General features: G+C 36.4%; 2 protein-coding genes across 2 annotated transcripts in view; both read left to right on the forward strand.

Moving 5' to 3' along the window:
* Positions 1–532, forward strand: part of LOC131780284 (mitochondrial import inner membrane translocase subunit Tim13) — a 3302-nt gene extending 2770 nt beyond the window's left edge. The window contains exon 3 of the mRNA XM_059096907.2: positions 1–532. This exon is cut by the window's left edge and continues 567 nt beyond it. The gene's annotated coding sequence lies outside the window, so the exon portion shown is untranslated.
* A 2189-nt stretch (positions 533–2721) lies between these two features.
* LOC131779385 (homogentisate 1,2-dioxygenase) lies at positions 2722–13640 on the forward strand. Its single transcript, XM_059095935.2, has 15 exons — positions 2722–2753; positions 2831–2896; positions 3823–3911; positions 4386–4491; positions 5105–5161; positions 6453–6544; positions 7221–7255; positions 7762–7841; positions 8291–8390; positions 8886–9010; positions 9672–9776; positions 9899–10025; positions 10744–10796; positions 11797–11925; positions 12570–13640. The coding sequence occupies exons 1-15, from the start codon at positions 2739–2741 to the stop codon at positions 12723–12725; spliced, it is 1335 nt and encodes a 444-aa protein (XP_058951918.2). The 5' UTR covers positions 2722–2738; the 3' UTR covers positions 12726–13640.
* Positions 13641–16574: the final 2934 nt, after the last annotated feature.

The raw sequence follows: 16574 nt of genomic DNA on the forward strand, positions 1-16574 counted from the left end.
CTCCATTCAGCCTTACATGAAGCTTGCAAAGACAACACCCATTTCTTATAGTGTTAGCCTCCTGTAAGATTTTTGGTCTTGTCTCAGAATCCTAGACCAAGTGAAGAGCTAACAGAATGTCTGTATGAAAAACTATGTCATTCTGCCAAGATGTCAGATTCTGTTCTGCAAACTTGATTGAAATTTTTCAAGGATCACTACTAACACACACTGTGTCAATGTTTCAGTAACCATAACTCTCTTCAAGTTCTGTGTTCCTAAGATACTTGCATTAGCCAGCTGGGATGGCACAAATTTTGATGAGATTAAGATGTGTTAATGATGTTTATCTTGTAGTAATTTACAATGAAAACCAGTAACATTGAAATGTTCCTTCACCAAGCTTGAACCTTCAAGGGTTTTAAACTAAGGTTTTTTGCATAAGAGGAGCTAATAATTAGCTAATAATAAATTACCTAAATAATTATTATTTAGGTAACTAATGAATTTCAAATGTATGGTAAAAGTGTCAATTAAAGAGGAGATCAACGATCATACGTAATTTAACCTGAATTATCATCATCTGGGCAATAATTGATAGAAATCTTTTATTTTTTTGAAAATTTTCACTTCAAACTAGCAGCACAGTATCAGTGCACTGCACTGAACAAAAGCAGAGAGATGTGCACGCAAATGGTGAACTGACTTAGAGAAGAGTATGTTGAAATACACAAGATATTATGCAATGTGATGTAGCAAATGCAATCTTCAGTAATGGATATATGTGCATGTATCTCGTCTTACTCAGAACCAGCAAAGGGAGACATTTATACCTGATGCTAACTCTTTTTATTCGAGCCTTTGCTGAGGTCATGATTCCTGATGCTGGTGTATATATATCTTAAAGAATAATTTTAAATGATTTCTAAAAAATCTAAAAATTGTATGGAGTTTAACATCAAGAAATTTAAGCTAATGCGAATCTGTAAAAAAGGGTCTCCCTTTCTCTCTGACCAATTAACACGTAAGTATTCATCAAACAACCGAATAGTCGCGAGAGAGCCCGGGCCGAAGAAATCGAAGCTAAGTTTTTCTATCTCCCTAGCCTGCTTTGACCAATTTCCTTTCTTTTTTTCCGATTAATTTTTTGATTTCCTTTACTGCACTGTGAATTCGGAATGACCTTTCCCGCCAATTTGTGAGGAACTCTTTGTCACGAGACTTCCTAGGGAATTCGATTATGCGTTTCATCTTTCATACTGAGAAAAAGTTTACCTCCTAACTTGCATTGGCTAGCTTGAAACGGATCATGCATAAGAAACGTCAAAGGAAGAAAAGAGGAAAAAAATACATAAAATGGTTAAAGCAAAACAAAACCGTTTCTATTTCGAGGAAAAAGAGAAGATAAAAAGACTTATCTTCGCCTGAACTACGATTATTTATCAGTCTCCGCTTTTATATCTAGGACCAAACATTTTGTCCAAAATGTCGGTTAAAAACTAGAATTTTTAACTGTTTGCAAAACAAAACAACCTCGTGCGATTTAATATGCCCGGGTTGGTTTGACTTTGCACTGTTTTATCACTTTATCATTCTAAACGACCACAAAACAAAGAAAAAGTTAAAAATTAAGAAAAAGAACCTTTGAAGAATAACATAAAAAGTTATTTTTTTACCGTAAAAGATACTCCAATATAGATAGAGAGAAAATAGAGAGAAAATAGCGGTATTATTGTGTGATCTTTGCTAGACGATGTGGAAAGTTATTGTAGAAGTATAGGTAGTTGTACTTACTGTAGACAGTGTAGATAGTTGTACCTATTTTAGACAGTGTAGATAGTCGTACTTACTGTAGACAGTGTAGATAGTTGTACCTATTTTAGAAAGTGTAGATAGTCGTACTTACTGTAGACAGTGTAGATAGTTGTACCTATTTTAGACAGTGTAGATAGTCGTACCTACTGAAGGCAGTGTAGATAGTTGTACCTACTTCAGACAGTGTAGATAGTTGTACCTACTGTAGACAGTGTAGACAGCTGCACTTACTGTAGACAGTGTGGATAGTTGTACCTACTGTAGACAGTGTAGATAGTTGTACCTACTGTAGACAGTGTAGACAGCTGTACTTACTGTAGACACTGTGGGTAGTTGTACTTACTGTACACAGTGTGGATAGTTGTACCTACTGTAGACAGTGTAGATAGTTGTACCTACCACGGTAGACAGTATAGATAGTTGTACCTACTTTAGACAGTGTAGATAGTTGTACCTACTATAGACAGTGTAGATAGTTGTACCTACTGTAGACAGTGTAGATAGTTGTACTTACAGCAACCAGTGCAGATAGTTGTACCTACTGTGGACGGCGTAGATAGTTGTACCTACTGTAGACAGTGTAGATAGTTGTACTTACAGCAACTAGTGTAGATAGTTGTACCTCTGTAGACAGCGTAGATGGATGTACCTAATGTACTAGTTAACACAGTGATATGTCTTACATAACAGTTCCACAAATTGACACAACAATATGGCCTACATTAATAAATTTTACAAAATGAAATATGTTGTTCTACCATGCAGTATTATACCTCGGACAGAATCATACAAGGGTGTCTACATCGTAACGCTACATTTTTTATCGTGACATTGAAGAAGGGGGAGTGTCCGTAGGAGTGAACAAAATTGGCCAATCACGAAACACATAAACACGTGGCTGTTAGGTATACCCACAGTTCCACGCATTTGACTCCGAAAACAAAATGGCGGAACTAAAGGTATTTAACCAACTCTTAAACGATATTCATAATTATTAGTCGAAAAAAGTACTAATGATGTTTGTTATTCTGCTAAGTACATGTCAGGTTTTGGCAATGAGTTTGCCTCCGAAGCCCTTCCGGATGCGCTTCCAAAAGGACAGGCAAGTACCTAACTGACCTCAGTTCTCCGTCGATGACCATGCGCTAATGTGCAATCATCATCAGTTGAATTTATTTTACAGTCACTTTCTGGTTATTTTGCGAAGAAAAATAATCATTTTGGGTGACGAGTTCTTAGAGAGGTAACAAAGCCCTTCAGTGAAGGACAGGTAGAGGTTCTCCTCGCAATTTCGGAAACACCTGAATAGTTCTAACAGAGTTCAGTGCGTCCGTTTATCTCATGGCCAAAAACAATAGCTGTTATATAAGAATAAAACCCTTCTTTTCTTCTTCATCAAAGCTTCAGTCGTGAAGGTTGTCTTAATTTTTTTTTCGTCAAAGAACTGCATGTATATAATAATCATGGGTTTAAAAGGAAGTCTGGCCTCGTATTGTTTAGAAGAGTGAAAAATTATCACGCTTAGACACAGGAATGTGTTGATTATTAAAGCTGGTCCAGGGAAAAATTGTTCTTGGAAGTAATGGCTGGATACGGAATCGTATGATCTTTAATTTATTCGATCTATGAAAAAAATAATACATGATTCATTAGAAATCTAATCTTGAAATTGCATGCGAGAAAAATGAAATTACAATTCTTAAAATCCAACTGGTCACAAAACAAATTACTTACTTCTGTGGCACTATCTAATTAAAACTATTCCAATATTTATATAACACAGGTCAGCTAAACGGGTCAGCAGATCAAGGTGAAAAACACTAGTTTCAGAACACTTTTATGAGTGTCATTCCTTTTAACTGAAGATCAACTTACATAGCGATTAGACCATCAATATGCCTATCATGTGGTTAATTATTAAATAAAATGTAAATAAATAAATAAAATAAATAAAAGCTATTTTGAATAAGGAAACCTATTTGCATGAAATAGGAAAAACCATGACCTTGATTTGCTGTCTATTTTTAGAATGCTCCTCAAAAATGCCCATATGGTTTATATGCAGAGCAACTCTCTGGTACGGCTTTCACTGCCACAAGAGAATATAACTGCAGAAGGTACATCATGCATCAAATAATTCTCTATTCAGACAATGAAATAATTCATTCTTCTCTTGATGGTATATATATATACAATGATATTTGGTTAAAATTAATGTAATGCTGATATTATGGGGATCATTCAGTATTAGATTTGAATTAAAGTCTCTTGTAAGCTAAATATGACTAAGCTAAATTATATTCTATTGAATTAGTGTAAGAATTTGGAAATATTTCTGTGTCACTCCAGTCTGCCAGTATTCTCAAAGAAACAGAAGGCAGTAAGACTTAAGATCAAGAACACTTTTTTACACAGCTACTGTAGCAGCATCTACAATAGCAAGCAAACTTTGTGTTTTGGTACATTTACATGTCATTATCTCCAGCATGAGTCATTCTTAATACCAACTTTTAAACAATCTTGAAAATATTCACAAGCATTGGCAGTTTCTACGTTTGACATTGATTTCAGATTCTTTTTAATCATTTCAGCTGGTTATACCGCATCAGACCATCAGCTGTCCATATGCCTTTTGAAAAGACAACTCAAGGAGACCTGACACATTTCTGGGATGAGTGTGACCCCAATCCAAATCAGGTTGGTATTCAGATTTAATTTTATTTATGGGCATGCTGAGTTTGGCAAATTGTTACTGGCTAAACACATATTGGTTTCAAGAAAATTAGCTAAAAAGAAACATTTTTTGAAGATTATTTTTAATTGGTCAAATTGCTCAGCCTGATCAAGCATCAAGTAGCAAAACTGCCAGTTTTATTTGGACAATGAACTAATATCAGTAAATTTTATTTTACACCTGCTCTACTCATAGATTATCCCATTTTCCTTACCATGAAGTCTACTTCCTCTGTGGATGGGACACTAATTCCTTGCTAGGTTAACCCACTCAACATTTCCCTGCCCTGTGGATGGGACACCTGTCCATATCAAGGTTAATCCACCAAGCATTTCATCAGTCTTCCCTGAAAAATTGTTGGTACCCATTCATACCCCTGGGTGGTGTGAGCCACTGTTTGAGTTCAGTGTTTTGTGTGAAAACATAACACATTGACCTAACCAGGTCATGAACCTAGGCCTCTCCTCCTGGAGTTCAGCCTATTTACCATTTAAGAGTATAATGAACAACTTGAAACAATCTGCAAAACTGCAACTGACAAAACTTTTTATACTCTGGTCTTTCTCTTTGCCTCAGTTGCGATGGAAACCATTTGATATCCCTCCTGAAGGAAGCAACATTGACTTCACCCAAGTATGTGAATTATGGCATTTATTATCATTTATTCATCAATTAATGCACAATGAATTGAGGGCAGACTGTATATAAGAATTATTATGCTGGAAAAAGAGCAAAGTGATAAAGTGGCCATTATAAATTAATGTACATGGCAAAAAAGCAAGAAGGAAAACAAAAACTAGTTTTGAGTTAAAATCTAAGAACACTTTTGAACTCTTGAGAGTGAAAGTACTATTTGAAGAAAAAAAAAACATATATAAGGCAGTGTATTTTCGTAAAATATTAGAAGCAAATATTTTGTTTGCAATAATGGAAACTGGACATTTCCCTGTAGCTTTTCAATGTTTGTTATTGGTGATTGATGAAATTAAATGTGATTCAGATTAATGTGATGCACAAGTTATTGTTCAGAAGTCTGTTAGTATTTCCTTTTACAATCATGTATCTTTGAATTGTTTTTGCAACATCTACTAGTGACCAGTAATATATTGATAGTGGTCTTAAGGTGATTCCTCAGCAAAAAAGTTGTTGAATAATTTTTCGTTGAACTTTCCATGAAAGTTCCCTGTTAATGTCTGTTTTAAAAGCTACAAGAAAAAAGGTAGGTCACCAAGATTGCTGCCTGTTCTGATACCAATGTAATGCATCATTTCATCATTTTACAGTACATTTTGTAGTAGCTGCAAGCAAGGGGGTTTTTGAGTAAAACTTGAAAAAATAGTTGATTGGTAAAAAGTCTTGAGTGTATGGAATAATGTAATGTATAAGTTAAATGACATGGAAAGGGCTTCATGTTTGCTTTTAGTTGTATCTTTTTGCCCTCTGATAATTTTTTTTTACATTTCTCCAATTCAAATGGGGACAATTTGACTACACCCGAGTTGTTTGCTACTAAAAAATATAGGTCACCTTGCTCCTTCAAGAGGAAAGACCAATAAGTACCTGTTTACTTTGTCTATTGATGGAGAAACAATACCATGATTGTTCTTGAATTATGCACGTGCTCATTTGCCTGATTATGTGATTCTTATTCACAGCACGGAATGTGCTCCACACTACTGAGGAATCACCTTTAACTATTGGGAGGAGACTTGGGAGAAACTATGTTGGATTGAGTTTTAATATGCATTGTTCTGAAAATACACTGCCTTGTGTATATTAATTAATTCCACTTTTCTCTAACAGTCAAGGAGTACTTTTAAACACCCATGGACTTTTTTTTGAAGGGGAAAAATTCTTTAATTCCAAGTATAAAGATTTTAGGGTCTTTCTCTAACCGGAAATTGTGATTTCTTTTAATTCTTAGGGTTTACACACAGTCTGTGGGGCTGGGGATCCTTGCACAAGGCACGGTGTTGCAATCCATGTCTACAGTTGTGATATCTCTATGAAAGACAAGTAAGAAACACAGAATGCTTTTTGATATGTTTTTATTTGATTGTCAGTAATTATTGATTTTTTTAAGCTTTTTTTTTTAACTCTGAACTCTATGTCTTTCAAAGGTGCCATTTGGTTACCCAAAATGGTAAAATGTATGCCACAAACAAAATTTTGGTTGCCAGGGAAAAAAGCCACTTTCTGCTAAATTACTTGACTAACGCCTGACTACATGGCTTGTCTTTGGAGTAAGCAGTTTACATTCATTTGTGGAGATCCATACAACATTTTAAGGCTTAATACTCGCCCAACTAAGGAGAAAGAGGCAAAGTTTTTGTAGAAAAATATTTTATGAGGATGTTTATCTCAACTTGCTTCATGAACCCCAAACACAGTGACTTGGGCTGCTAATTCAGTCAGAATTCCAAGTGTTTCTCAGTTGTGACTCTGATCTAATCCTGTGATCCCTAAGGGTGTCAAGTATCTAATTTCTCCTTACAATATCATCCCTGAATCACAAATTTAGGAACTCACAAGAATAAAGGAAATGATCATCCACCAAAGGAGCTCTAAAGAAACTCCTTGTCAGCACCTTAGGAAATGTATAGAGAACAGTATGGAGAATATGCATACTGATGTTAGAGTGTAAAGGGTTGAAGAAGTCTATCATAAATAATTTTTCATTAATTTATTTCAGGTGTTTCTATAACTCTGATGGGGATTTCCTTATAGGTGAATATTTCTTTCTCTATTTGGATAGCTCCTGCTGATGCAGATGGTGTTTTTCTGAAAGCCATATCCTTCTGATGCTCAATGATTTTTATGTATCTCATCTAAACCCATAAGATCCCATCATCCCATCTACCCCTACTTCCATCGACAACACATATCATATCATGTCATACTGCGTCATCTTATCCCAGTCCATCTCATCCAAACCCATCCTGTCCAGTCCCCCTCTTTTCATTCCATATGACAGCAGCCTGTTCCATTCCATCTGCAAATCCATCTCATGCATTTCATCTAATCCCATTTTAGTTGCATTTTGTTAAAAGCTTTGCATTGCTATAATAATTATTGCAAAGATAGCCCTGTAGATCCATTCAACCATTTGATTGTATATTTTAAATGAATGAGATCACTTTTATCTTTTGGTACCCCTCAGTTTACTGTATCAACACTGACTGTCTGATTGCTCTCAATGGTTACTGTTCAGTTCACATCTCTATTTATTGCAGTTCCCCAAAAGGGCACCTTAATGATCACTACAGAATTTGGCAAAATGGAAGTGAAACCAAATGAAATTTGTATCATCCAGGTAACTGCACTTTCACCCTCTTCCATTCTACTCTTTTTTTCACTCTGTGGGATTCAGCCCCTTCAGTCCTGGGAGCTGTGATTGTTGTCAGTTTATAAAAATGAATTATAACAAATTAATATATTGATTATAAATCAGTGATGTGAAAATTGCTTGTTAACAGAAGAAATTGTCAACCAAGTTACATTATTTTGATACAGCACTAATTGAAATTGACAAGCACTAAGCCTACAATAAAGTGTACTGTCTTTGTAAATGGGAATCTAATAGCTTTTAGACTGCTGCAGTAAGAGATGTACTTTGTTTTTTTCAAGTTTCAGTACTTAAACTCAATTAATAGGTTGCGTCTTTTATGTTTTTAGGATTGTTATTGAATCTTTAATTTGAAGCACAATGAATTACTGAATAACATGGGTTAGAATAATTATGATCTGTCATTTATTTTACAGCAAGGAATAAGATATTCAGTGGAGATCAGTGAACCCTCAAGGGGATATATTCTTGAGGTGTTCGATGCCCACTTTGTGTTGCCAAATTTGGGACCAATAGGTAAATGTAATTATGCAGCTTTATTAACAGTTATTTACCAATGTGGAGTTGAATAGTGGTGGATATTTACCAAGCTGCAAGGCAGCAAGGTAAATATTCACCACTTTCACCTACACAGATGCCAAAAACTTAGTTTATTTCTTTCATTTAATTTCTGGTAGTGTGATGATGCCATAGAGTTAATGGACTTAACCTTTTAACTACCAAGAGTGACCAATTTAGACAGGATTTCTCCTTACAGTACATTATCAAGCAGACAAGTGACAATATCAATTAGGAGATTATTAGATGATCCAATACAAAATTCTCCCAACTAACATCATAAGGATTGTGCAGCAGATAGTAAGGAGAATTACTTATGAGATTTTGAGAGTGAAATGGTTGACAGCATGTTTTACTGATGGAATAATAACTGATATTTATTCCACCTTTGCAAAGATAAAAACAATCATAAGTAGTGTAGGTATTCTGACTAAATTATTGTCTGCTTGTCAGGTGGAAATGGACTGGCAAACCCTCGGGACTTCTTGACACCAGTAGCATGGTATGAAGACAGGGATGTGGAGTCTGGTTTCTCTGTGATCAGCAAATACCAAGGAAAGCTATTTAAAGCTGTTCAGGTATGAGCTCTCTGTAACTAAAACAGCCAATTGTCAAGTTTCCTGTAATACTGAAGTTTCGTTTAAATTGTGCTTGTGAGGAGGGAAATATAACTCTATATAAATATGTGATAAAGAGGAGAATAAAACAAATTTAAGCTTAGTTTTGAAATGAAGTAGGTTGTATTTACTCAGTTGTCACTGCAGGGGACATTGTCACTTGATGAAACTTGAACCAAAGAAATACTGCAAAATTTATTATCCTTATTATTTTATTATCCTGCAATGGACCAGAGAGAACATGTAAAAGCAAGAAAAAATTTACCACCACTGTTCACTGTGACTAAGGGCTAATGTTTGAAACATCAGCTTTAAAAACTCTGTACAGTGGCCAATTTACATTTAGTTATCGAGTCAGTTAAGGAAACCAAATTACCTTAAAAAATGTGCTGACAATTGAACTAGGTCTCTATCTTTCCAAAGTTCCTCAGCTATACCTCTTTAGTGTCTTACCTTAATTTGTTAAGAGAATGATAAAAACTAAGGCAAGACAGAGTTCTAGTACTCTGTGACAAGTTATGTGCTACCAGAGGAATTTCTGGAGTAAGAATAACATACCATCAGTGAGATGATTTGGGACATTTTATTTCCTAGATTTTAACTGTTTATGAAATTGTTTCAGGATCACTCAGCATTTGATGTTGTTGCTTGGCATGGCAATTATGCTCCATACAAATATGACCTCAACTGTTTTAACGTTGTAAACACAGTATCCTTCGACCACATTGTAAGTATAATCTCAATTCTGCATGAAATGTCACTCACCATTTCAGCACTTACGCCATGTTTAGTACTCTTAAATTTGCTTTATATGCTGGAATTTATTATCCAATGTACTTTTGTTTCCAGGATCCTTCTGTATTCACTGTTCTCACTTGTCCCAGTTTAAGACCAGGAACTGCAATCGCAGACTTCGTGATATTTCCACCAAGGTGGAGTGTTGCTGAAAACACATTCAGACCTCCTTACTATCATCGTAAGTGCGATTTTACTGTGCTGGGGTCTCTCAAGGGTGTCACATTGTAATATTTATTTAACCTTCTACCTCCTGAGAGCTATTAGAGTGAGAGTTATTAGAGTGAAATTAGACGCTAATCACTGAGAGTGATTAGCGTCTAATTTCTCCCAACAATATCACCCCTGAATCAAACATTAAGGTCATGAGAATAAATGAAATGATCACCAACTAAAAGAAGCTCTTGATTGGTAAACTAATTCTCCTTGTCAGCACATTAGCAAATGTATAGAGAGCAGTATGGAGAATATGCATACCTGTGTTAGGGTGTAAAGGGTTAACGTCATCCTTGGTGGTAGATGCTTGACGAGAACGCGCATAACTCGAACGCGAAAGAGCAGGAAGGTGATTTCTCGCTCGTGCCCGCCCCTTGCACGAGCTATGCAAACTTCATTGATGTGATGGAAAGTTTAGGAAGAAAGCTTTAAAAACGAGAATTTGAAAACTGTAACAAGTTTCAATAGAAAGCGCGAGTGTTAATTCACAAAAATGCTTTTACATGGCAGGATTTAACAATAAACTTAGTAAGTAATTGGGCTTTCAGGGGAGGGGAGATAGGGCACAAAAGGATTTGAATCATCGATGGCGTTTTATCAGAGAAAATGTTCAGAAAGTAGAAACTCTTTAACGCATTTACGTTATTATCAATGTTAACTGTTGTATTTTATTCCTTACCCAGGCAACTGCATGAGTGAGTTTATGGGCCTGATATTTGGTAAATATGAAGCTAAGGTACGTCAGGGATTTCAATCTTTGTTTGACAGCAGCAAGCTTTCTTGGGTTCCTTGTAAAAATTTAGAGAACCGTATTTGGAACAAAAAGGGTTCTAACTCTGAAGGTGCTGGTTGTTTCAGTTCTCTTTTGGAGTGTTGAAATGAAAGGGTTTAAGAGAGGGACAATTACAAGAACCTCCTTCACCCTCTCACTAAAAAACTGGCTAAGTCAAACGCTGCCAAATCAGAACCTTTACCTTTAAAAAAAAATAGGAAGATTAGCAGTTGGTTATTATTTAGGAGGTCTGTAGATTGATATTTTGTATAGTGTAGTTTAGGTAGGTTCGCGCTAGTTATATTAGCATAAGTAACGAAGTCATTTTTATCTTAATTTTTTATTTTTTATCCTTATATTTTTTGTTCTTAAACAGGACCCCTTTGATAACAGTAATCTTGCACTGTAGGGCTATCCTGTATAAATATTCGTTTTATTATTATAACTTCAAAAGAATCGTTGCCATTCATATTTAGAGCCGTTTTTCCATTGAGTAGCCAAACTGAAATCAAAAGTCATCTCTCATCAAAGAGCTGAAGAGAATTACTGTAGACTCATGTGAGCGGCAAGGAATCAAATCGCAATTGGCTTGCGTTTGACGTCATCCTGATTAGCTTTAGAATGTCTTTACAGTGGCTATTTTACATTATCAACTCAGTTGAAAAAACCAAGTTACCTGACGCAGCACCACAGTTTCTTTAGAGACTTACTCCCTTAATTTTTCACTTTCCAAGGGCAATCAAAGAGCGAAGTTGAGCAAAACCAATGTTATGCCAAATTACTTAAGACATTAAGATGAAAATTACTCTTCGTCTATCTTACCCAAGTTAGAAAAGACTGAATTACAGAATACAAGGAGAATGAAATGAGTTCGTATGTTTCACAAAAGATTCACAGGATAAGGTTGTTCGCAGGTTGACAAATACAATAACCATGCAGACAATCTTATGCTCTTCCATTTCAGGAAGAAGGATTTGCCCCAGGGGGTGCTAGTCTGCATAGTATGATGACCCCCCATGGACCTGATAGAGATTGTTTTGAGAAGGCGACTGAAGCAGACTTGAAACCTCAACGAGTCGCAGATGGTACCATGGTGTGTACACTAGATATGATAACGACCTTTCACTGCACAAATGGACGTTAATCAATGCACTGATAAGTTCTCTCACGAATGCAAACATTACCTAAAAACCTTCTTTAAGTTAAGTAATAAGTGTCAAAGCATTTGAAAACACGAGTAAGTGTCATAGTCAGGAGAGGGATTGACTCTTTAAGTTAAGAATGACTCTTTAAGTCAAGAATGACTTATGACTTGATTGCTAGCAAGGGCGCTAATGATGGTAAAGCCACCACCTTCCCCGTTTTCCTTCTCGGGTAAGGGGGTGGTTGTGAAGTACTGAACTGTAGCTGAAAGTAGCTAAGTTCTCAGTTTCTTTTTTGTTGTTTGTTTGTTTGGTTTTTTTTATGTTTTGTTTTGTTTCTTTCTTTTTTTTTTTGTCGTACAAATTACACTTAAGGCTAAAAGCAGTAAAGCAAGTACGACTGCCAACTAACACAACACAACTCAGTGAACCAATCAAAACTCTTATCAGGGCAACTAACGTCCATGAAGCGCAAGGAAAATGCGTGCAATAGGGCTTGTCTTGATTAAGGTTTTGCATTCGATTGGTTGAATAGATGGTTGCGAACGCCAATCAGATTTCGTCACCCAACTCACCTTCTTATTTCTCTTGCCAGGCGTTCATGTTTGAAAGTAGCATGAGCATGGCGCTCACTAAATGGGGAAATGAAACTTGTCAGAAGGTGGATCATGATTATTACAAAGTGTGGCAGCCATTACAAAAACACTTCGATCCCAACTGGAAGCCAAGTGATGACAGCAAAAAACACTGATGGACAACAAGTTGTCTTAATGTTGCACCGCGTTCTGACTGACTCATTTATGCACATACATTTAGACCTAGAGAATATTAACTGTCGATATTCTCTTGATTTAGACTATGCATTCACATTGGAAGTAAAATGGCGATAAGAAATTATTAGCAAAGATGATAATTTCTCTCAGAGTGGTATCGGTTCCTGGCCGACCCATTTTTACATAACCATAGACTCGATACATTCACAGTGTCTTACTTTTGCACATGGACAAGGGAACAGACTGACGAGGTATAAATCGGGGTAAAGAAAACTGAACGAATAGCTATACAGATAGAACTGTAGTCTTAAACTTAAAAAATTTAGACTTTAAAAAATATATTTATATTATCATAATCAGTAGTTAATATCATTTCACCGTGACAAATGTACGGGCGACTTTTTCAATTTTTTAAACCTTACGATCCCTTTCGACGGAGCTAGAGTAATAAGCGTGTCACAAATATCACGGAGTTTTCTTAGGTTGGGAATTTAATCTGGTCCACCAAACTAGAATAAGATATGGGTAGACTATAGTAATTTTATAGTACTCTTGGGGTCGTAACAGCCACTTTGTCACTTTTGCGCGAAAGTACCCTCCTCCCCCCCCACCCTGTGACACTGCCTTGCAGACTTTCAAGATGAAGACTTTCCGATGGAAAGGGAAACGCAGTGAAAAGTGGAATGGACACCTGTAGCCAAAAAAACAGGTTTAATGGTTGAGGTAGTTTAATCTGCCGATTGCTGGTGTGATCTTAGGAGTATTAAAACTGTTAATCAAAATTATTGTGTATTGTTACATCCCATCTCTCCATGGAACATCGAGAATCAGAAGGGTCTCATCTACATTCCCCTTAATTTTGAAGTTTTGCATTAAATACCGTTTTGTTGCTACATATTTCGCTACATTAGGTAAAGGTGATAAGGGTTTGAATCGTAGATTGCGACTTACAAAATTACTTTCGACTTAAAGGAGACCATGAGATAAAAGCTTGATAAGAAGTAAAAACACCAAAATGGGAAAAATAAATTTTAAAAAAATGACCTATTGTGCATTGTTCAGGTGGCGAATATTGGCACAGATTGCAGTTAACGAACTGAAAAACTTCGGCGAAATTTTTCCTCGTGCGCAAACCATGACGTAGCTCTTTAAATTTATCTTCAACTTAAATAGAATTTCAAGTGTTTTTTCAAAACAGTTCATCTAGGAAATAATTAACTACGTTCACGTTTTTCAAGGCAATCTTGGTAATCACGTCGAATTTTCTCCCTCGTGTATCTCAAAATAAAGGTTGGAAAACATCACTGCGAGTTTTACAATCACAGCACAAACCAGGATGAACTTGAAGGCCCTTCACCATTTTGGCACACAGTCTGGGCCGGGTTTAATGTTGAGTGATTAAGTGCTACATATACATTTGGGGGGCTATCGTGTCTTTTAATGATGATATGGCCCTCGATCATTAAAACCGTAATCAACAACTATACAGTTGGAACGAGTGTTGCAATATTTTGACATAATAGGGCCTTGCATCATTAACTCAGTACAGTTATACAGTTGAACGAATATTGTGGTAACATTTATTGGCTATTTTAACTTCAGAACAATAGAAGAAAAGAATTAGAAATATTGATTGTTGCGAGACCTATTTTCCGAGACGTAAATTTGGAAAGTGATGTATGAATGTAGGTATGTAGGTAACGTGAATTCTTGTCGGAATCCCGCCGACTTAGAGTTTTAAGAGAAAACGAGGCACCAACTTACTCCTCAAAGGCAGCTAAAAATTGCGCATGATGGTGAGCTGTTTCCTCTGGACTTATTTGAGGGTAAACTCATCATTCGTATGTAAAACTGACCAGTTTCTGACTCAGCGATGACGCAGTTGTGCGACGTGGCTCTGGGCGGAATAAGGGCGGACCTACTCACGTGAGAGCACTGTGTTTATGAACAAGAAGTACGGACGCTAGTCATTACATACTGGGTCGCTGAGAGAAGAAAAGCGTTATTTAAAATGTTGATCAACAGATTGGCCGCAATTGCAATAACGTGGTAGATGAATATTCAAGAATCAGAACTTGCAGCTTGAACGGCAATTTTGGTATGGTAGTCATATGTAAATCTAAATCAAACAGAAATCTTAAATTGTTTCTCCTTTTTGGGAAGCGATTCGAGAGAGTTACAAGTGTTAGAAACAAGTCAAAGAACCCAGAGACGATGGATTCAACGAAAAACATCGGCCGAATTCCATGCTTTTAGGCGAGTCTGGGCATTTTTAAACCAGCTCTAATCGGCTTAAATCTTTCATTCGGTCAATCTAGTGGGCCGTAGCTCACTTCTGGCCTGATAAATTAAAAAGTTTGTTTTAATTTGTAATTCAACCCCTCTATTTGAACGTGGAGATGTAATAAATATCCTACTATAAATCCCGTTTTCTCGGTCCGCGCTGTCATTTATGGAACCTCGGTTTTCAGGCCGCTCGGATTTACTACCCACGCGCTTTACTATTGAGCCTTAAATCTATGCGGAAAAACTCCGATTCCTTAAATTACAGTACGGACCGAGAACCGAGATTAGTGAGAGACGTTTCTTTTTTTAAGGTATGATATATATGACAAAGTATGACTTTAACACGTTACATCCGGTACTTAATATTTCTGTTGGCCTTATGGCGATATGACGAGGGAGAAAATCATGGTTTAAAGGTCACCTACGTCAGGGAACCGTAAAAACCGAAAATTGCACTGAGCTAGTTCCAGTCTTAGCGATTGAAAATAAGATTAGTATCGGATATTGAATTGCTTTTGCATTCATCTGATACGAGCAAGGAAAACCCTTCTTTAATCACCGTCTTTTATTCTTCGATTTTCAGAGTTGTTGTTTTTGCAATTTTGTCTTTTTGTTTGGGTTCATTTTTCCGTTTTTGAAGATCAGGTGACTTAACGTGATTAGGTTAAAAACAGGAAGCTCAGAAAGAGGTCATTATTGAGTCACTTGAGAGTGAGAAAATCGTTAAACATAAAGCGAGAGCTAACCTGATTATTTACAATGAAACTGGAGCGATTCACAGTTTTTTTTTATTCACAGTCACTTTCATCTAAAAAACATCTTTACATCAATTTCTCTTTCATTTGAAACTTCCACTAAGATAAAGCGACTTTTCTGCTGTAAAAACTGTCTGAAAAAAATCTCTAGTTTTGCAGTTACGAAGTGTGTGAAACGGTTGTAAGAGTTATTTTAGTTCCATAGAATCAAAGTTAACGGCCAGCAGGACATGGGATTCGCTTCACGATGGCCGCCCGGCCGTCGCCAAGTCAGTCTCTGGCGAGGTATCAAACATGCGTACATGTATACCTGTAGCCAAGGCTTTCCAGCGGCGGTAATGAAAATTAAAAACACATATCAGTGCGTACAACGAAAAATTCTTACAACTCCTTTCGTTAAAAAATGCTTTCAGAACAAATCTAACACTATAAGAGTGACATGTATGTAAATTTAAAGACCCTTTCCGAAAAATTTTCCAGATTTTTCGCTCTCCGAGAAGCGACAGAGCGCCGGCTAACTGATTTGAGTAGTTATCCCAAGGGATGTTCAGATCTTGATGTTATCACCTGAGGTGAATTGGTTCTCGAAGTTTCTATGTGCAAAATTTCCTTTATTCCTCCCTTCTCCCAAATAAATCTGCAAGTTAGCGAACCCGATCCGGTGGATTTGTTTAATTGTTTGGACGGAATCAAACTGGGGTTCTTCGCTTGTTTTGTTTCGTCTTTCCTTATTTGAGTTGTTGTTATTTATAATAAGTCGTGCGTGTCTGTGTGGGTTCTAGCTTC

This window comes from Pocillopora verrucosa, chromosome 9, assembly GCF_036669915.1.
Source record: "Pocillopora verrucosa isolate sample1 chromosome 9, ASM3666991v2, whole genome shotgun sequence".
NCBI lineage: Eukaryota > Metazoa > Cnidaria > Anthozoa > Scleractinia > Pocilloporidae > Pocillopora > Pocillopora verrucosa.